The sequence below is a fragment of the Pterocles gutturalis genome, unplaced genomic scaffold (assembly GCF_000699245.1).
Source record: "Pterocles gutturalis isolate BGI_N339 unplaced genomic scaffold, ASM69924v1 scaffold12813, whole genome shotgun sequence".
NCBI lineage: Eukaryota > Metazoa > Chordata > Aves > Pterocliformes > Pteroclidae > Pterocles > Pterocles gutturalis.
This window is the reverse complement of record NW_010118174.1, coordinates 24,720-46,083: the sequence shown is the minus strand read 5'-3', so window position 1 is coordinate 46,083 and position 21,364 is coordinate 24,720. Positions and strand designations below refer to the sequence as shown.

At 40.1% G+C, this 21,364-nt stretch overlaps 1 protein-coding gene across 1 annotated transcript in view; it reads right to left on the bottom strand.

The window, feature by feature from the left end:
* FAT3 (FAT atypical cadherin 3) overlaps positions 1 to 21,364 on the bottom strand; it is a gene marked incomplete at its 3' end in the record, with an annotated part of 64,039 nt that overhangs the window by 19,054 nt on the left and 23,621 nt on the right. Inside the window, exons 5-8 of the mRNA XM_010076102.1 lie at positions 16,026 to 20,099; positions 8,048 to 8,244; positions 6,832 to 6,985; positions 4,624 to 4,857 (exon numbers count right to left, since the gene is read on the bottom strand). Coding sequence (XP_010074404.1) covers positions 4,624 to 4,857; positions 6,832 to 6,985; positions 8,048 to 8,244; positions 16,026 to 20,099 — 4,659 coding nt within the window. The remainder of the gene's footprint in view (positions 1 to 4,623; positions 4,858 to 6,831; positions 6,986 to 8,047; positions 8,245 to 16,025; positions 20,100 to 21,364) is intronic.

The following is a 21,364-nucleotide window of genomic DNA, read 5'->3' as shown; positions in this document are numbered from 1 at the left end:
CCTGCTGGGAACTGTGACAAATACAAGGCATGGACAAAACTATGTCAAAGAACAGGGCAGCTGGCAAAGGAGGACTGTCTGACTGGGTGTAGTGGTGTGCTCCCTCCACTCCACTGCTTAAGCAGCAACCACCAGTAGTCGTGATGGCTACACCCAGTCGTGATGGCTGCGTTTGGCTTAAATTGGACTCTGAGGAGACAGGTAACAACACAATAGCCAGGGGCTATCTTGCTCAACAGCAGAGGGCTATCTGAGCATGCACCAACAAAAATACGGCTAGTATGCAAATATGACTATAAATAAATCAACTTACTCTATAAATAATGGACAGCCCAGAGCCCATTGAGCTCTCCTGCACAGCAATGGGCTGCACACCAGGATCTCCCCTTGAGTAGGGACACCTCTCAAGGTTACTCTTCAAAGTTGAGACATTCCTTGCTGCAACAGATTCTCAGTCAGTGACTAACAGCATGCTAGGATTGATTCAGCATATATAATCCTTTAGACATAAACCACTGACCAAGTATGGGACCAGGACTGGATCCAGCTTCACCTAGACTCCTCTCTGAGAAGGGGGTCCTTTCTACATCTTGTGACTCAACAGGAGGGTCTCCCTGACAGGTTTGTCTGACACTGTCCTATACGCAGTAAATAGTACTATGTACTATTTGATGGCAAGGTACTAAGTGTACCTTGCCATCAAATCTTGTTACATCACTGTCGCATTAACGTTTGAACTTCGTTAACTCCCTGTTTTATATCAATAAAATACATTAGTGCTTCTCTCTCGAGCGCGAAGCGCATAACTAACTCTGACTCCTTCCGTGACAAACTGGTGTAGTCAGCAGGATGGAAAGTAGTATCACCGATTATTTAGGGTGGCATGGAGTGAATCCAAGTCCCTGCTTCTCAGAAGAATGGGTTCATGACAATTGGTACAACTGGGGAGCTGTTGATAAAAAACAGGGTGACAACACTCTCAACTCCCTAATGCATGCCATTGTTAACTACAGCCATGAAATGGGCTGGGAGAGTTCATCAGGTGAAAAACAAAACCTGAAGCCCTGGGGAGCAGATCCGTGAAACAGGGAACAGAAAGTAGATCAAAGGGAAACAAATGTAAAAACCTGCACACAGAATCTCGAGAACAGAGGAAAGAATTAGGGAAGAATAGCTGGGCAAGCAAGAATGTGTGGGCCTTTGATGTTTGAGGTGTGACGGCTATTCAAGGAAGAATCAGATCAGTCTGAATTGTGTCCCTGAGAAACTCCTAGATTTGGCTAGCCAGACCATAACCTGGGTACCAGCAGGCTCCTTGCAGGCTGCATGGCATCACACCTCCTATGCAATGCACTTGCATGGGCCCTGGGGCTGGAGAACACGCGTGGGGTGAGTGACAGCTGAGGACAGAGCAAGGAGGTCCGTGCACTGCAGGGAGCAACCAAATAAAGGCCACTCCTGCCAATTTTCTGTCTGCCTTCATGCCTGTGTTTTCCTGCACATTGGCTGCAATACAAGGTGCTGGCTCCAAGACAGCCCAGTCCACCTATATCGGTTAGTTGTGCCAGGAATGAAGGAGGACCTGCGTGAGCAGGTACCAGCCATGGATTTAACCACAGGATAATGCAGAGGCTGGAAGACAGCAGTGGAAGGCAAGACAGGGCTGGATGACAAGGTCATTCCCATTTTGAGCAAAATTAGAACTCCATATTCATCACAAACCCAGAAAAACATCAATAGGTCAGTGAAATCACTAAAGTGACTGCATATGTGGATGGCATAGAACTGCTGATGTCCTGGTGGTGATGAAGAGGACTACAGAAGGACAGATGACGCACTGTTCATATTTAGTACAGTAAGTGCTTCTGCCTTTGGTAGACTACACCATTAATCATCATAGAAACAGGCCTGAGCATGGAGGTTATTCGCAAGGCAAAGCAGCTGCAAGTGAGGCAGGATTTAACCATCACTTAAAGCACTGCTGAACTTGGACCATGCTGTCATTCATTCTTGTATTCTGTGAGCAAGGTCGCAACACTGTATGCATGCAGAAAACACAAGCAGCACTGGAAATGGGAATACACCTGTAGCTCGGGTTTGGGCTCCAGGTCTGCTTTGAAGTTTATCAGTTTTTTAATGTCATGCTTGCCACAAAGTCCCATGTAGGTTTTCTCAGTGTTACTGCTCTAGCATGACCATACTTCCTTTAAGACAGGCTGATATTGTAGTTGTCTGATGAGTTTGCTCAGATTTGAACAGAATGGAGTAATTTGTCACTTTGATTTGAAGACAGTGGGAGGTGGAAAAAACACTGATCCCTGTGAATGTCTCTAAAAACCTAAAACCACATTTCTCTTTCATTTCTGAGTTTGTACATTTCCAAATCTGGTGGTTGTGAGTTAGCAGGAAATATTATCTTGTGGAAATATTAACAAATTTGAATGGAAGCAGAATGGGAGAAAGAATTGTTTTATATTAAAGTTATTAATATGTCTTAACAAAGGGACCTATGTATATTCTCTTTCCTTCAAGCAATCATTTAAGATACCTAGCTGCATGGAGACACTGTAAAATGAACTTGCATGCTACTGGAGTTAAAGAGTTAAAGCCATTTTCTTCTGTTGAATATTGCGAAGAATAATCACATCTCTCTTTCAGTGTATCCAGCTGGTAGAGCTAGTTTCTAAGCATTTATCCAAATTACAAAAAAAAATAAACAACAATTTATGTTCCATTAATGAAATTTACCAGTATATTATGAGTTCAGGAACTTCAAGAGATATCAAAGGCACAAGGCAGATATAACACTATTTTCCTGTTAATTGGAAATTGTCTTAATTATCCAACAGTGTCTGACGACAAATGTTTTCAGTTTTATGTTAAATTGTGTTTAGTTGCAGACCACAAATTGACTTCTTTCAAGTTTTATCTCAATGACTTCTATACTGATCCTCCTATCCTTACAGTACATGGCTCTTCAAAGCCCAAACCAGAAGAACAGGCAAATTCTAAGACTGACTGTAAGATGTTTCCTGAATATTAAAAACTGATTTGTATAATGATTACTGGCTCCACTGATGTTTTCAGGATAATGCCTCACAAAACCTTACAGGAATATTGTAGCCCATCAGGAATATCAATAGTACATTTTATTTTGTGATGGGAATATTACACTACCTGAACTAATTCCTTATGCAGCAATAGGGAATAAGTGATTTTAGTGTCAACTAATAGAACAGTAATTAATAAAAAAATCCATTTTAGAGACCAGAGACACTTTCACATGATACAGTACCTTGCTTGATTTTCAGGTCTAATCATTAAGCAAGAACATAGCCCCTTCTCATTCATTACATGCATCCCTCCCTTTAACTTATCTGGCTTCAAAAGGAAGATGTAGCAATTAGCTCATGTTTTTTTTTTTTTTTTTTTTGTGAACCATTTATTATGTAAAGTTGGTCCTAGCAAGAACTTTTATTGACAATTTTTATTTGCATTCTTTCTGTCTCCCCTCTCTTCTTGAATGTCATCTCACCTATGAGAAAAATGGTAATTAAGACAACAGTGGAGAACAACAACATTGGGTTGTCAGACTGTTCAGTAGTTTACTACCAGTAATTGGCTTTTCACTGCAGGACAGTAACATAATTTTAATTGTGATTTTTCAACCAAGGCATATAATGCAAGCTCTTCACAGATACATTAATGAATGCTTCCTGCTCCTTTACTGATTCCTGTATATTTACATTATCAGCCGTAGTAAAAACTGAGACTTCCATTATGCACCGTACTTCAAAAAATTTTAACATGAAAATTTTTTTCACTGAATGAAAGATCTGTTTTTTATGTGAAGCTATTCAGGCCACAGTTTTTACAAAACATCTCCAAAACCATGGGAAGAAAAATAAACTATGGGCTTTATTTATTCTAACTGAAGTGAATGAGCTTAAAAAAAATTAAAAATCTGATATTTGGTAGGTTTTACCACTTTGTTATGCAAAAAACCCCTTTAAACACTTATAATTGGCCGCAGACTTCAAGGTTAAGGTCCTCATATAGCAAACTATTATACTTTAAAAGAATGCACAGTTAAATAACCAGAACATTGATAATGTACATTCACAGTGCACAACAATAGTTTTATGCTAAGGTAACCAGCTGGAACAAATGGGAGTTATAGCAGTATAAAATTCTAGAAAGGCTATGATTAACCAGGTGTAGGTCCCTATGGAACATAATTATATTACTTGCATAAATAGAGGCATGGGTATTCAAAATCATGGCTAAAGAAAAGCGGTGAGACCGCTGTAGGAAGAAAGGTGGAATTTACCCCCATAACTAACACTGTACTTCAAACTTAGCTATCCCCGAACAAGACAACAAAAGACTACATGCTTTTGTGGCTGCTGCAATGCTTTTCTGTTTGTAACACCATTATGTCAAGCTCAGCTGTGAGCATTTTGACGTAATGAAACAGAAGAGGGAAGAACAGGGAGGATGCAGAAGCAAAAGCAGGAAAGAATGAGGAAAGGCAGCAATAGAAAAATTCATCTGTATTGCAATTCCACCAACCCACAGGGTTTTCCTGAACATTAATTATTGTTTTCAGTGTTATTCACTTACCGACATCAGGATCAGTGGCTTGGACTCTTGTTAATAAAGCTTTGGTGGCTGTATTCTCATAGACGCACGCGGTGTAGTGATCGGAGGAAAACACTGGTGGATTATCATTAACATCTTCTAAAATAAGATGGATTTCTGATTGGCAAAACCTGCCACCACCGTCTGTGGCTCGAGCAATCAAGTTGTACACAGGGATTTTCTCTCGGTCGAGAGGGGCCAAGGATTTCAGCTCACCTAAAATTGATTAAAAGCAGCAGCCATCATTACTACTGTAGCAACATCACTAATTCTACATAGTGTATCTCAAAAACACATATTACACAGCAATAGGAAACAGAAGAAAAATCAGCCTTTCTTATTTCAATGAATGGATTGAAAACCAGGGTCACTTCTCACTCCTCCTTACCCAACAAAGTGAGCTGCCAATATGAGTGCAGGAAGGACAAACCACTTCAGCAGCCTACAACTTCACCCATATAAACATCACCATGTTCTTCCAAGTTTGTCTTTTTGTTACTCTCGAGATTTTCAGACTTCTAGTCACAAAAGACATTCTGAATCTGATGGCAGTAGCCATAATGAACTCTACCGTTTTCTAGTCCTACCGTTCAAAAATAACATCAACATTCCCCACTCTTCTCCCCTGAAAACAGTCTCCAACCAGCTCTGAATTCCTGTAGATACCTCTGGCATCTAGTTTGAAACAAAATTCCTATTCTCATACATAGACGGGAATCACAATAAGCATTAACAGCAACAAAAAGCCATCTTACTCAAGACTGTGAGAGCTTTACCCGTGATACATTTTCCATTGCACAGATAAACAACCGCCAAACATTGCCACATCAGCAAACAGCCACTACTAGCCGGAAGATAAGTTTTAATTTTGTAAAGGGTGTAATTTGCAGTTAAATACAAAATTTGTTCTTGAAGAGGGCAATACTTCCCCTCCCACACACTGCACAGATCTCCAAACACCTCCTCTTCCATCAGTAACGCTACAGCAATAGCAGGCGCTGCCTCATGCTAGTCAGGTGGAGGAGGCATTGCACAGGGAAGGACTTAGTCTATCATTATGGAAACCAAATTCCTAAAATGATTTTATTTATTTATTTTTTTAATATGATTTATTTATCTATTATTTATTTATTTATTAAATCTAGATCTTAGCAGAGATCAGTATCTTTTTCCAGACCTTTGTAGCATTCCCCTGTGCCTACAGATTCATTACTGATATCCTTTCTCCCCCAAAATCTGTGTATAAAAGGCATGTCTTTTGGGTCTAAATACCATTATATCTAGGTCAAGGTGGAAGAAGCGAAGACTGACGGTGAAGGAGGACCATGTTGGCATCTTTCACTCGTCTGTACCAAAGACTCCAGGACAGGCAGATCGAGAACAGGGAGACAATAAGAGACAGCCAGCATGGCTTCACCAAGGGCAAGTCTTGGCTGAACACCCTAGTGGCCTTCTATGATGGAGTGACTACATCAGTGGACAAGGGAAGAGCTACTGATGTCATCTGTTTGGACTTCTGTAAGGCCTTTGACACAAGGTCCCTCACAGCATTCTTCTCTCTAAATCAGAGAGATATGAACTTGATGGATGGACTGTTCAGTGGATGAGGAATTGGTTGGATGGTCGCATCCAGAGGGTGGTGGTCAACAGCTCAATGCCTGGATGGAGATCAGTGATGAGTGTTGTCCCTCAGGGGTCCGTACTGGGATCAGTACTGTTTAATATCTTAATCAATGGCATAGACTGGGATTAAGTGCACTCTCAGCAAGTTTGCAGACAACACCAAGCTGAGTGGTGTGGTTGACACACCTGAGGGACAGGATGCCATCCAGAGGGACCTGGACAAGCTTGAGAAGTGGGCTTATGTGAACCTCATGAGGTTTAACAAAGCCAAGTGCAAGGTCCTGCACCTAGGTCGGGGCAACCCTGACTTGAGGTCTGGCAGGGAAACAAAAGGGTTCCACACAACAGATCCATTGTTCTGACTACAACATTCAACATGACTAACAAAGACATCCCTCTTTCTCCCTCCTGCCACCACCACCACTTCAGAAGTGGTCATCCATGTCTGCCAGAACTGGAACAACTGGCTGATAACCAAGTGTAACCTAACTCTAGTTAAGGAAACTAGCACCCACTGGTGTTGAGGGATTAAGAAGACTACTCAGAAACATTCAGTTGTCATCTTACCATTTTCTGGATCTAAGAAAAATTTATTGTTCCCAGCACCATAGAGAGAATAGCGAATTTCACCATTGGACCCGATGTCAGCATCTTTAGCACTGATTTTAAGAATGACTTTGTTTGATGGAATGTCTTCAGGAAACAGTGCTGTGTACGCAACCTAGAGACAAAAACAGAAATGTAAGCTATGCTTTAATGTATTTCATAATTGTTACACAATCTTTTTTTTTTTTTTTTTTTTTTTTTTTAACTCTCTGTAGTGTATCTTTCTATAAAGGAAACAATTTTCCTTTATGTAACACATTCCTAGAAATTCAAATCACTGTTAAGCTCTGAGGTGTCACAAAAACAATGCCAAATTGTGACTCTTAATAGGGCTCGTCTTAGGTGTTAAATGCAATCTCATTTTCTGTCTTCCACTTGTTTCATCAACACCCATGAAATGGAAACTTTGATGGATGTGCTAACAAAACCAACTCATTTTATCACTTCATTCAGCAGTGTTTGAGGGAGATACAGACTGTGATTCCCCAGAGTGGTGCTTGCAATGACAGTGGTCCATCAGTGATAATCTAGTGATGGGAATTTTGTGAGTATATACATACAGATATATATATATATAAAAGACTCTGTGAGCAGTACCATTAAGGAACTCTGGGTTTCATTGTGTCTTTTCTTTCACTGTGACCTTTCTATTACAGTAATATCAGTTCCCCACATTGACTTTCCACAGAATAAGAGACAGCTAGAACTGTGAAAGCTGTGGTGAGGCCACGTTGCATGCATGACTGAAAACACGAGAGCAAGATACATTCTTCTGCCTTTTCCACTGGGTCTTTGGCATCTATCAGGTTCAGAAAGGCTGCAGTTAAACCAGATTAAAGACATTTCCACATTGATTGTGAAGGGAAAGCACTTTTTTTTTCTGCAGGGGAGGAGTGGCTGCCCAGTGCCATCTCACACCACTTAGTTTTTCCTAAAGCCAACTAAGGCCACCGTGGACAAGACTCCTTTGCTAGCTTTACCACGCCATTATCCTTCTGTCTTGGCTTCACAGGACTGCTTTATCCTGCTTTCTCCCAGATCAGTCGAGATCCGTCAACTAAGACCTTAAGGATGAAAATGGACATCACCTGTGAATACCTGTAAATAGTAGGGACACCCATACGGAAAACATCACTTTCAACACAACAGTCGAATGCCATGGGTATTGCTAACTCACCTGTTCACAAACTGGATTATTATCATTAACGTCAGTGACAGTCACTTCCACAGCAGCTTGGGTTACAAAGAGGCCATCCGTGGCGGTGATGTTCAGATAATAAATGTCTTGCTCTTCCCGATCTAGAGGCCTTTTAACATAAACCTTCCACTCGTTCTGAACCAGTCCCAGCGCAAACTTCCCTTTGGGATTCCCTCCTGCAACGAGACAAGCAACACGTAATGGGCTGGGGCATCCCTTCAGAGCTCCCATCTAGTTTAAACACACAGACACATCACAGAGGACCCGAATGAGGCAGTCATCATTTGTTTTACAGTGATCGGTGCTTTCAAACTCACAAGACTCAGGAAATCTGTAATGAGATTACGCTCCCTGTGTTTATTGCCCCCCAAAAGCCTTGTATGAAAGTGAACCAATAACTTTCAGTAGAAACAAAATCCATTTAGCAGAGCTGAAGATGATCTCTTGTGTAGTTCCCCGTAAGGGCAATCAAATTCAAACTGTGAACAATCAATAGTCCTCTCAGGCTGGTACAATTGTCTTTCCACTTAGTCTCGGGAGAGGATGTAATACACCGTAGCTCTTGTTACCAAGACAATTTCATTAGCTGTTGATTATGCAATCAAGGACTGGAAGTGGGTTCTATTAAGGAATCCTCTAATGAAAGCTTTATCATACAGCTGTGCCGTTCTTCTGCTCATTAAAATTCTAGTTTTAAAAAAAGTTTACACGACACAGGAAGACACATTAGTATTAAATAGTCCTAACAAGAGGTCATTTGAGGAGCAGTTGGAAGATAAGCAGTACAATTAGATCAAATGTATCCGAGAGTGAAAGCTAGTGAAAGGACTGCAGGAGATGAAGCGGAACAGCTTTTTATCGTGCCGTAACACAGACACCAAACCTGGCTGTGTTGCTCCTGCACATCATTAAATTGCATGGTGATAAAAGCAGGTAGGGAGAGGGAAAGTTTTGGGAGAGGAAAAGTTTTGGTCCACATCCTCGGAAGGAAGGATATTTCACATGCAGAAGGGTACAATGACCAAGGCGGGCACAGTTGTTGCTTATGTTTCCAACAATTATTTACTCTTTCATCTGAAATGGTAGTCTCCTGCCTGCTCCATGAAGAAACCACCTTCAGTCACCTTTCCCTGCGCCTGATCTCAACTCCCTGTCAGGCCAGACAGTACAAACTTTTAAATCAGTTTTGTGGCTTAACCTGTGTAGGCAACTAAGCCCCACACAGCTGTTCGCTCATTCCCCCTGCAGCAGGAATGGGGAGAGAATTGGAAGGGTAAAAGTGCAGAAATTTGTGGGTTGAGATAAAGTCAGTTTAAAAGGTAAAGTAAAAGCTGTGTGCATAAGGAAAGCAAAATAAGGAATTCATGGCACCACCCATAACAGTTTCTTGGGAAGACAAACACCATCATTCCAAAAACTCCCCCTTCCTCCTTCTTCCTCCAGTTTTTATTGCTGAGCATGATGTTGTATAGTATGGGACATCCTTTTGGTCATTTGGGCTCAGCTGTCCCAGCTGTGTCCCCTCCCAACTCTTCGTGCACCCCCAGCCTACTCACTGGTGGGTGGGGTGAGAAGCAGAAAAGGCCTTGGTGCTGTGTAAGCACTGCTCAGCAATAGCTAAAACATCCCTGAGTTACCAATGCTGTTTTGGTCACAAAACCAAAACTTAGCACCATACCAGCTGCTACAAAGAAAATTTGTTCTACCCCAGCCAAAATCAATAAAGCTAGTCTTCTGCGCCCAGCGTTTAACATAACCTTGGTCTGTAAAAACAGATTTTCACATGTAATAATTTAGGGTAGAGTATTATACTCATAGCAAACTCATGTGCTATAGAAACTGAGTGAGGACATAAAAAAAAGCAGCATGCTGCTCCACTGGGTGAACTTTAATTCCAGCTAACTTGCTACTAGCTCTTTCTCCACCTTATTAAGCTTTGTCCTGTGCTGTCCCATGCAGAAATGCAGTCTGAGAACCATTTCCCATGTTTTTCATGTATAAAAGTGGTATAAAAATATTAAGGGAATGCTTATTCTTTCTTGTACAGGATTAAGAATGTCTAGCATGCTAGTGTACTTTTGCTTACAACTTTGATTCAGAGTCCTGACATGTGTCATGGGATCTGTCCAAGCTCAAAGGAAAGACCAGGTTTCTAAACCATTCTCACTAGTACTTGTGTTGAATGTTTGAGTCAATAAGTATTTCAAAAAAAATCCAGGGCTGAATTTATTTGAGATGCCTCTTGTGTCAAGCAATTAGGTATCACTGTTGTTGCTTCTGGTGTCACAATTCTGTCAGTTCCCAAGGATCTTCTTAGGAAAAAAAAAAAACAAGACAGAGAAGATATGAACTTGAAACTGAGCTTAAAACCAAGGAAAAGAGTCTAATGCAGATTTCATACCTTCTTTCTACATCAAAAAGCAGAAAAGAGGTCACAGGCTGTAATCTATGCCTGTTTCATTAGCTACCAATGACAAGATAGGCTGGTTTCTATTTAATATGAAAACGAAGTCAGTTGAGACAGTCTGAGCAAATCTTTCCTGTTAAGCATCGCCATTTGCGATAGCTGTATCTGTGTCAAAAAAACATGTTTTAATGGATGAGATTTCCATAAAATTAGTCTGATAGGCATTATAGTTATAAAAGGCCCCCTAATTATACAGAGTACAAAAATTAAATATCAAACATATAATTTTTGTTGATAGAAAATTGCCTTTTTCCATCACAAAACCAAGCAGATCCCAATTTTCCCACTGATTTCTACAAGAGTCTGGAATAATCATCAGAGGACTCAGTTAAACCTTGTTTAATCTGTTGTGTGACATAAACACACATTTCTGCTAAAGAAGGTTACACAGTATGTTGATGCACACTACAGGCCAGATCCAAACACAATCCAAGTCCATGAGAATCTGTCCATTGACTTGAGTCTTAATGTGACTTCAAAGAAGGTAGACCCCTGCTGATTGACTTTATATTATCTCTATTCTGCTCAACACCAGCATAAAAAAGCTTAACTCTCCCTTATAAAAGGCTGTAATCTTGTCACAGTGACTTTAATGTTGTAAACCATTAATAAAGATGGTCTTAAATATTCTTATTTAGCTTCGTGATATCAATCAGTGCTTTCCTGAATATTAGTCCTTTTGTAAAAGGAAGTGATTAACTGTCTTGACCAACTATGAAGCAATACATTCAAGGAATGGTTATCCTATTGCTGAGAAAAGAGGAAAGGTAAAATCTAATTAAAATCAGCTGGTGGCTTTTATGACTGGCAGCAACACTAGCTTGGAGCAATTTAAAAATCACTATTGCTTTGTTGTTAATGGAATGGCTTTTAAATCACACATAGGAATTTGGGGAGTATGTATAGAAAAAATGTCTTTGGGATCCCTTTTACCCCTTTCTTTATTCCACTAGAAAGGGATCAACCTGAATGACCAAGAAACCTGTGCAATAAGAAGCAAACATCTAACAGTTTACCTGCATGCCTTTTTCATTAGTGCTACCTTTTTGTTTGTTTCTTTCTTTCTTTCTTTTTTTTTTTTTTTTCTTTTCAGGACTGGCTATATATTTTGTTGATGGAAAACAAGGGTGGAAGTTGTACTACAAAGTGTAACAGAAATAATGAGATGTAAACACTAAAATACTGTCAAGGAAATATTCTTTAAAAAGGAAAGGCAAAAATATCCACACTGTGGCCCAGGGAACTATTTTCTAGTACTTATATATAAGTCTTGACGCAGATCTCATTCTGCAGTGATTAATTAACTTTTTCACTAATATATGTAAGCAGATTCAGTTTCCTAGGGGCATTCTAATTAATTAGTTTTTCGCTCTGAATAATGTAGTTTTTCTAAACGGAAGCCTCCTGACTACATGTATTAATGGATTCTTTAAAATCTTTTGGCAGTTTTCTTATGTTCTACTTTGAATGTCACAACACTGAAGTGCCAGCTACAAAAAACACTCCAGTAACTTTTTAGAAAGGCTTCGAGGCTAAAAGACTCAGCATTATCTTTTATCTTTTGTTACTTCAAGTTTAAATAATGCGCTTCCTCCCTCCCTAGTCAGCAAATAGTACAAAGCCAAATCAAGCTCAAGTTTAAGTAAAAAAAGAAAACAGCCAGATACAAATGAAATTCAGAGACACAGTGATCCAAAATAAACAAATCCTGACACACATCATTACTAAAGCACACACAGAGGGAATTATAATGGCTAAAAGGGAACTGAAAACTAGAAGCCAACAGTATCAGTTTTCACTGCAATATCCTGATCTGGAAGGAGGAACTGAATATTTACTAACTTATTTATTTAGTTTAACTCTTACATTTATGTTATTTTGATACCTTCAGTTCCCAATTGGAACGCTAGGCATTTGCATCACTTAAAATCAATAAGTTTATCCTCCACTCCATTTAAGATGTTGCATGTTTCCTAAGCTGCCGAAATGATAAACCCAATCCTCTTAGCTTTACTATCATAAAATTGCAGACACTGTTCTTCAGCCTGCTGCACAAGTCCTCCCCAAACAAACATCCATTTCTCCAGAACTCCAGGATCTCAAATATAAAAAAAAAATTAAAAAAACCCCATGACTTTGCTCATACTGGGCAATCAACCCAGCAAAACCCGCTGTGTATAATACCAGTTCTTCCAAAACACACTGTTCATCTTCTTTGTATTCAGCTGAACCGAGCCTAAAGACTATTGTCTGTCCTTAGATTTATGTGCCTGATGGAGCCACATTAACATTGCTGAGAACACATAACACTTTACAATACTGAAATCTTAGCAACTGACATTTTTCTGGTGGCTTTTCCTAGTTTACCACTGTTAAATCTCAGTAATATCTGGCTGAGTCTAAGCTGGCTAAACATCCTGGCTAAACATCAGCAGGGCCCTGGTTTTAGCCAAACTGCTTCAAATGATATAGGCAATGACCTCAAATGAGCCTTCAAAAGAAAAAACTACTGTGCTCCCTAAGTGCATTTATGTCATCTGCACTTCCTATTGATTTTTTATTAAGATTTATATATAGTGTTTTTTTTCTTCGTGTGCATCTCCAGCTGCTATCAGCCTACAAATAACAAAGGGTAAGTGCAAATTTTTTTCCCCACTATCAGATGCAGGTGAAGGTGGATTTGAAAATGGCAACTACTTGTCAGTAATAACTGAAACCAATACTAAACTGAAGGAGTTCAAAACAGGATATATATTTATCCACCAGAATGTATCTACCCCTTTTCAAAGTTGACCAGAAGGCTGCAATAAGCATTTCTATTTCTCGAAAGAGTGCAAAGGACTCTTCAGTGATCACATCTGACCCAGAATGTTTATTTCTTTCATCTCCTAAATTCTGATTTTTTCCATCTACGTATCTTCTGTGTGCTACTTTCCTCCAGGTGCATTTGCACAAAGCTGGTTTTGGTGGATCCACATGTCAGACTCATTATTTGTTTTCTTCTTCCTTTTTATGAGTGTTCTGTTTTTCCTCAGAGTCTGTTTATTGTATTCACAGAAGCTTCTATGGCTCAAAATGCCTCCAGAAAGCCACAGCATTTGAATAATCAGCCAGCTGATCTGACTCCATGAAATACTCAAGTGCAGCTCCTGAGCTGAACTTGAGGTAAAGTGTGAATAGACTATTTTGTTCATTAAACTGTACTTTAATATGTTTTGACATTAAGAACCTAATTTCTCCTTGTGCTTTTCCCAAATTCAAAAGATACATTCAAAGACAGTGGAATTTCTGAGCTCATACACTTTAGCAATTGTACAGTAGCCATTAGACAAATTTTGGGTTTTGACATTGAATGTTTTCAGAAACTAAACTACCAGCAAAATATATGACATACTTTGAACTGTGATAGAAATTAAGGTACCATATGATCTATAATTTTTGAGTCACATGTGACAGTTATTATTCAAAAGTCCAGTTTTTGCTAAATTAACAGCACAGTGATATGAAGAAAATATTGTTATGCAACTAAAAGCACAGTTCTTTACAAGAGATGACTGAAAGACTTCAGAACAATGAGAAAAGCAGTACATCAGCCAATGATCACTAACATATATTTTTTTCAGACACGATGGGTTTACACCTAGTACTTTCTTTTAGATTTAGTACTTTCTATACTGGGATCCTCAAACTCCTTCAAATATCACAAAATATCACACATTATCACAAAATCGCTAGGATGAGGCACTACTTATTTTCTTTTACATATGTGGGAACTGAAGCACCAAAAATTAATGCACCTTGCCCAAAGCCTCCAAATCCTGTGCTTTATCCACAAGACTGTTTTTGCCTCTGCTTTAAATATCATAGAACAGAATCACAGAATCACAGAATCATTAAGGTTGGAAAAGTCCTCAAGGATCATCAAGTCCAACCGTCAGCCCACACCACCTAACTCACTAAACCATGTCCCTAAGCACCACATCTGAACGTTTCTTGAACACCTCCAGGGATGGTGACTCCACCACTTCCCTGGGCAGCCTGTTCCAATGTCTGACCACTCTTTCAGTGAAGAAATTTTTTCTAATATCCAGCCTAAACCTCCCCTGGCACAACTTGAGGCCATTTCCTCTTGTCCTATCACTTGTTACTTTAGAGAAGAGGCCAGCACCCACCTCACTACAACCTCCTTTCAGGTAGTTGTAGAGAGTGATAAGGTCTCCTCTCAGCCTCCTCTTCTCTAGACTAAACAACCCCAGTTCCCTCAACCACTCCTTGTATCCTACAACACATCACACTATAAACACACAGTCTTTGCAAACCTTTAAACTGAATCCAGACTTCCAAGTAAATGGTCAAAATGAATTTCTGGTTGCTTTGAAAATTATGCTACTACTGATGTGTAACACAGGCAAACTATGGCTAAATGGAGTATCACACTTCTCCCTACACACCATCCCACAGTCATTTCCAAGGGGTAGGAGTCTTATCCTCCAGAGCAAAATACACAAACTGCTATGCCATTAGTTAAGTAATTTTTGCCCATAGCCTGCTTCCTACATGAAGTCTTGTGTAATTTTAATCCTATCCAGTGAGAAAAAAAATGTGAATTTATTAAAAAATCTGGTTGTTACTAGGTAATTAATATTAGCTCTTGGATTGTGAAGGTTGGGGGGAGTGACAAAGTTGTTCCCTAACAAAACGTATTGGACAATGTAAGTTGTAGGCAGAAAAATAACTGCAGCACTCCATCACTCATAACAAAAGCCAGTCTGTATCTAGGAGAAAAGAATGATAAAAAATATAGCACAGTAGGAAAGAGCAATGTTACCAGGCTTTGAAAAATATGTTAGTAATGTAATCAAAATTGCCTTATGCTGTATATAACAATGCATGGCAGCTAACCAGTGCTTCTAAGTGGATTACTATTTCCCTGGACAGAAATCTGTGCTGATAAGAAATGGCATCCCCCCACTCCTTCCAATGTAAAATTAATTCCTTCCCCCTCCCCTGCCCCCAATAAAAAGTGGTATTTCAAAGTGGCTCCTGCATGCACTTTCCTATCTTGAAAAGAAAATGCTATTTAAAGAAAATTACACGCTTGGAAATGTAAGGATTTTCTCCTTAAGAATAAAATGTTCTTCTTCCCTTGGTTGAAACATTAAGTCATGATGGTTTCCAAGCTGACACATCAGTTATGATGGGTTGATGGGTCACACTACATTGCCCTGCAGCAAATCATGAAGCATTAATCTTGGAAATTAGAGAGAGAATAACCCAGACACACACACACACTCCCTTTCCCTCTTTTCAGCTTTGCTACTTGCTGCAAATTCTGTCCAAATTAAAAAGAAAAAAAATCAAAGAGAGATGCAATTGTCTGATTCACACCTATAATTTAGCTGAAACCCTGCTAAAAAACTAAAACTGGACACATGCACAGTTGTCCAGTAAAGCTGGTTTTGGGAAGAATGCATGCAAGTTGTTTCTTACCTGTAATATGGTAGCTAACCTGCCGATTGACATCAGACGTGTCTTCATCCCAGGTGCTAAGAACAGCCACAACTTCTCCTGGAGGGTCACTCTCCTTCACTGACCCTCTGTACACTTCATGCTCAAAGATGGGTGCATTATCATTTATATCTGTCACAGTCACTGAGACCAAGGTGGTTGATGACAAAGATAAAGCTTCCCCCAGATCTGAGGCCACCACTGCAAAGGTGAAAACAGGATCTTTTTCATGGTCCAGATCCTTCAGCGTGCTGATCCAGCCACTGTTACTGTCAATAGTGAACGCTTCTTTGATCTTCTCCAGCTCCGATTCCACTGCAAGTGTATAGGTGACCTGCCCATTTGCACTCGAGTCTGCATCAACTGCTTTAACTTGCATAAGTTTTGTTCCTATAGGCATCCCTTCCATTATGATAGCATCATAACTAGCTGTTTCAAACATGGGCTTGTTGTCATTTACATCCAACACCTTAACCTCCACATCCACAGTCAACACAATATCTACTCTGTCTAACTGAATGGTGGCCGCAACTTTGAAGTGAAAAGCAGGATTTGTCTCGTGGTCAAGTCGTTTATCCAGCTTCATGAGCCCCGTGTCTTGCTCTATGATGAAAACCCCTTCTTTGTTGTTTTCAGTCAGGTCACCATTAACTGTGCTATACACAGCACCCTGATTAGGCAAAACATGCAGAATGTCAATGGTACTACCTATGAGGGTGTCTTCTGCTATGGTAAAAGAATACTGGGGTTGAGAAAAGGAAGGCAAAATAGTTTCTGGGGGTAAAACATGGATGTAGACGGGAATGAGGGAATGCTTTACCGGAATGCCACCATCAACTGCTTTGACAAAGAAAGACAGAACTGTGTTTTTCAGCTGGTTAAAGCTACCCTTGGTGACCATCCACCCATTGTCTGGATCTATTTCAAGCAGATCAGCTACTGAAACGGAGGCTTCACTATACAGAGAATAGGTAATTCTGGAATTGGCTCCATCATCTGGATCTACTGCTTGCACTTGGGTCACCAAATAACCTTTCCCAACATCTGCTTTGACACTTGCTCTGTATTCGACCGTCATAAATTGAGGAGCATTGTCATTCTCATCCACTACTATCACTCTCACAGTGCAAAAGGTAGTCCTGCCACCTCCATCGAGGGCTCTCAAAAATATACCGATATCACTTTCCAGTGGGTTCTCCCGGTCTAACCTCTCAGTTGTCAGGACCTGCCCATTGCTATCAATCAAAAATCGGTCCTTGGCAAAGTCATTTATTATGGAGTAGCTTATCTGGCCATATAAACCTGAATCCCCATCTGTTGCCTTCACATGGATTACTTTCGTTCCAGGAGCAGCGTTTTCTCTAACCTCTGCAACATAAACACTCTGTGCAAACACAGGGCTGTAGAGGTTGGCCCCAAGGATCTGTATGTGCACCTGAGCTGTGCTGGTGAACAGCCCATCTGACACAGAAACATTTAGGCTGTACATTGGCTCCATTCTCTGCTTGCGATGGTTGGAAAGGGTGATAACACCACTCTTGCTGTCCATAATAAAACTGGTCCGATCATTTCCTGATAGGATGCTGTACTCCAGCCTGTCAAAATCAGAGCTGTCAGCATCTGAGGCTTGGACGCAAGTCACAAAATGACCCCGAGGTGCCAGTTCACTCACATATGATTCATATATTAACTGGTTAAAAACTGGAGGGTTGTCATTCATATCTGTTATTGAGATACTAACAAGAACCTCACTGCTTAGTGGTGGGAACCCATTATCGGTTGCTCTGACTTTCAAGCTGCATTGCTGTATGAGTTCATGATCCAGCATCCGGGCTGTCAGAATTAGGCCACTGGTGCTGTCTATATGGAAGTAGTCTGTGCTGTTGAAGGTGTCCTGGACTATCTGATATTGCACAATCTTGTTATTGTCAGAGTCAGCATCAATTGCAACAACTTGCAGTACAGGAGTCCCGATCAAAGATGCTTCAGACAAAGTAGCATTGTAAGCCGACTGATCAAAAACTGGAGGATTATCATTAACATCATTAATGATCACGTCCACAGTGACCTCAGCTCGAGCACCAGTGAGGGCATCACTGGCTCGCACCATCAACTTGAAAAGAGAATTTATTTCATAGTCCAGTGGGCTGATGACACTCAGAACTCCAGTATCAAAGTCGATATTAAACTGGTTGTAGGGATCTCCATCAACAATGATATAAATGATACCCTGGCCTTCTGGACTGGTTGCATTTATGCTTAAAATTGGTGTGTGCATTTCTACATCTTCATTCACGGAAGCTGTATAGAAGGGCTTGTCAAATACAGGCATTGCTTTGTTAACAATGGTAATGGGGAGTTCTACCAAAGCAGACAACGATGGGTTACCACCATCTTTTGCAAGAACGACAACCAAATATTCTATATTAGATAAATCAGAATTGAAGGCTTCTTTTAAAGTGACACTACCAGATCCTCTATCAATTTCAAAATGTCCGTAGTCTTCCTTCAGAAGATATGACACCTCACCATTTTCACCCTTATCTTTATCAATAGCCGTCACTCGATATATCAGGGTACCAGGCTCAGCATCAACTTGCACAGCAGCATAGTATGGAAGCCCTACAAAAACTGGAGCATTGTCATTTATGTCCTCAATGTAAACCCTCACCACCACTCGAGCAACACGAAGGTGATCTAGTTCACGGCTTGCTTCCACCACCAACTCATACAGCTCTTGTTCCTCTCGGTCAAAGGGGATGCCAGTTGTCTGAATGACTCCTGAGGTGGATTTGATTTTAAATTTGTTGCCTGGGTTTAATATACTGTATTTCAAAGGCTCATTGAGGCGGTTGCCAACAGCATTCACCACAGCAATCTTTGTAATATTGGTGGTGTTTTCTGAGATAGAAGTGGAATAAAAATTTTGTGTGAAATGGAGCCCACTGTCCATAGCTTCTTTTACCATTATTGTCACCATAGCAGTGCTATAAAATTTCCCATCAGATACTCTTACTATTAGCATATAATGGTCTTTGGAGAGGCTATTGTTTTTAATGGTGAGTACCCCTGTGCTTGAATCAATTAAAAAATGTTCCATATTGCCTTCAATTAGACTATATGTTAGTTCAGGAGGGATCTCTGAATCCGGGTCTGTAGCCTTGACTTTGAGAACCTCAACACCAACATATGTGGGCAGGAGCAAGACTGTCTCAAATACGGCCTGGCTGAAGACTGGTGGGTTGTCATTGACATCAGTTACCTCAATGGTCACTTCAACTGGGCTCTCTGCTGTAAGCTGGGGATTCCCACTGTCTCTGACATGCACATGGAAGTGGAAGTGGGCTATTGTTTCATGATCCAAATTTGCAATTGTTCTTATTGCACCTGTGCTGGAATCTACTGTGAAATACTTCTTTGCAGTAGACTCAACAATCTGGTAGACAAGCAAAGCATTCTGGTTGCTGTCAGCATCAGTGGCACGTATCACGAGGGGACTGTTATTTGCACTCCGGACTATGCTATTTACAGGAGCAGCTTCGCTTATGCTGCCTGAGTACTGAGAGAAGAGAAAAACGGGTGGGTTATCATTTTCATCAACAATCTGAATGGTAACAGTGGCATTTGATGCCATGCCTGCCATATTCATTGCCTGTACAATGAGCTGATAGAAGGAAGCACGTTCGTAATCAAGGGCCTTTTGACTGGTGATCACTCCAGAATAGGGGTTTATAGTAAAGACACCATCCACATTCCCATCTTTAACCTCATAAACTAACGTGGACTGACTTATCGCAGAGAGAGAGATGACAGAAGTACCAATATCCACATTTTCATTAACCTCTGCTTGGTATTCTTTGAGAGTGAACTTTGGGTGGGAGTTATCTGCCATTGTCACAGATATTCGCACAATTGCTGTTGCAGACAGTGGTGGAGAACCTTGATCAGTCACTTTAACTGACAAAACAAACTGTCCCATTGTGGTTAAGTCTGGCTCCTTCAGTAATGTAATGATCCCTAAAACAGGTTCAATCTTGAATGTGTTTCCCGTATTTCCTAAAACACAAATATTAGAAGCAAATTAGAAATTAAATACAACACACTTAATGATAATTTAGGAGCAATTAGCTGCAATTTGTTAAAGGCAGTTATTGAAAAAAAACCCCAACATATAGTAATTCTAAAGGCCCTTCCAGCCTTCATTTCTGAAAATCAGGCATCTCAGTAGATGGTACAGGTGTTCAAACCTTCAGAAACTCAGGTGCTGCTATCTATATCTTGATTCTAAGTATCAACATCTGAGCAAGTGCTGCATGTACGTTACTCCTACTGAAGTAGGAAAAAGCATCCCTAAATTGTGGGAATTAGTCAAATACATGTACACCTAAGGCAAAGAAACGAGATCAGAGGCTAACGAGCCAATTACATGACAAATAGATAACAACTCGGGCTCTTAATTGAAAGGGATATTAAGCAACTGCAGAGAAGATTACAGTGGTTCAAGACTCTTAGAACTGAATATAAAAAGGTTAAAGTGGCATTTAGAAAAATAAAACAAAACAAATAGCACAGAAAAGACTTTCAAGTATCTTGTGGCATAAAGATTTATTGCATGATCTCTGAGGAGGCCAAATCTAGACGAATGAGATTTAGCAGAAAATGTCATGAAATGTCTGTTGTAACATGAGAGCAGGGATATCGCTGGTTGCATAAAGGTGAAAACAGTGAGTTTGGATCTTTTTGCCAACCTCTTCTTTAGAAAGACAGATTCAAAACTTTTGATTTGTACCTTTACTCTGTAATTAGAGATCACCTTTATTAGGCAATCCATATTTTGCTTGTTCCTTGAGTGCCTGCTTAAAGTATAGGATGCTGCATATGTGTATGGCATATATATGCATACAGTCTTTTTTTATGAATTTGATTCAAAATACAAACAGCATGTACTGAGTTACAGCTATTCCAATGATTACAACATGTCCCTGCTATTGTAACTTACACTTTAAAATCTAGAACTCCTTGCAATCTAGAGTCAAGCATCTATTATGACCTGGAGAGAAATATGTCTCAGGTAACTGGTGATAAACGAGATTTTCTTTTAATGGTGATTGTTACAGATGCTGTGCACACAGCAGTAAATGTGAAAACTGTAGCTGGAACACCAAATACATGGAATCCTAAATGAAGTGCGTTAACATGAACAATTTTTAAGATGTGATTCACTCTCCGTTGTAAATTCTGGGGCTTGGAAGCTAATTTAAGCTACATACTACTGTATGTAGTTCAATACTGATAGTGGCTTTCTATTTATATCCATCCCT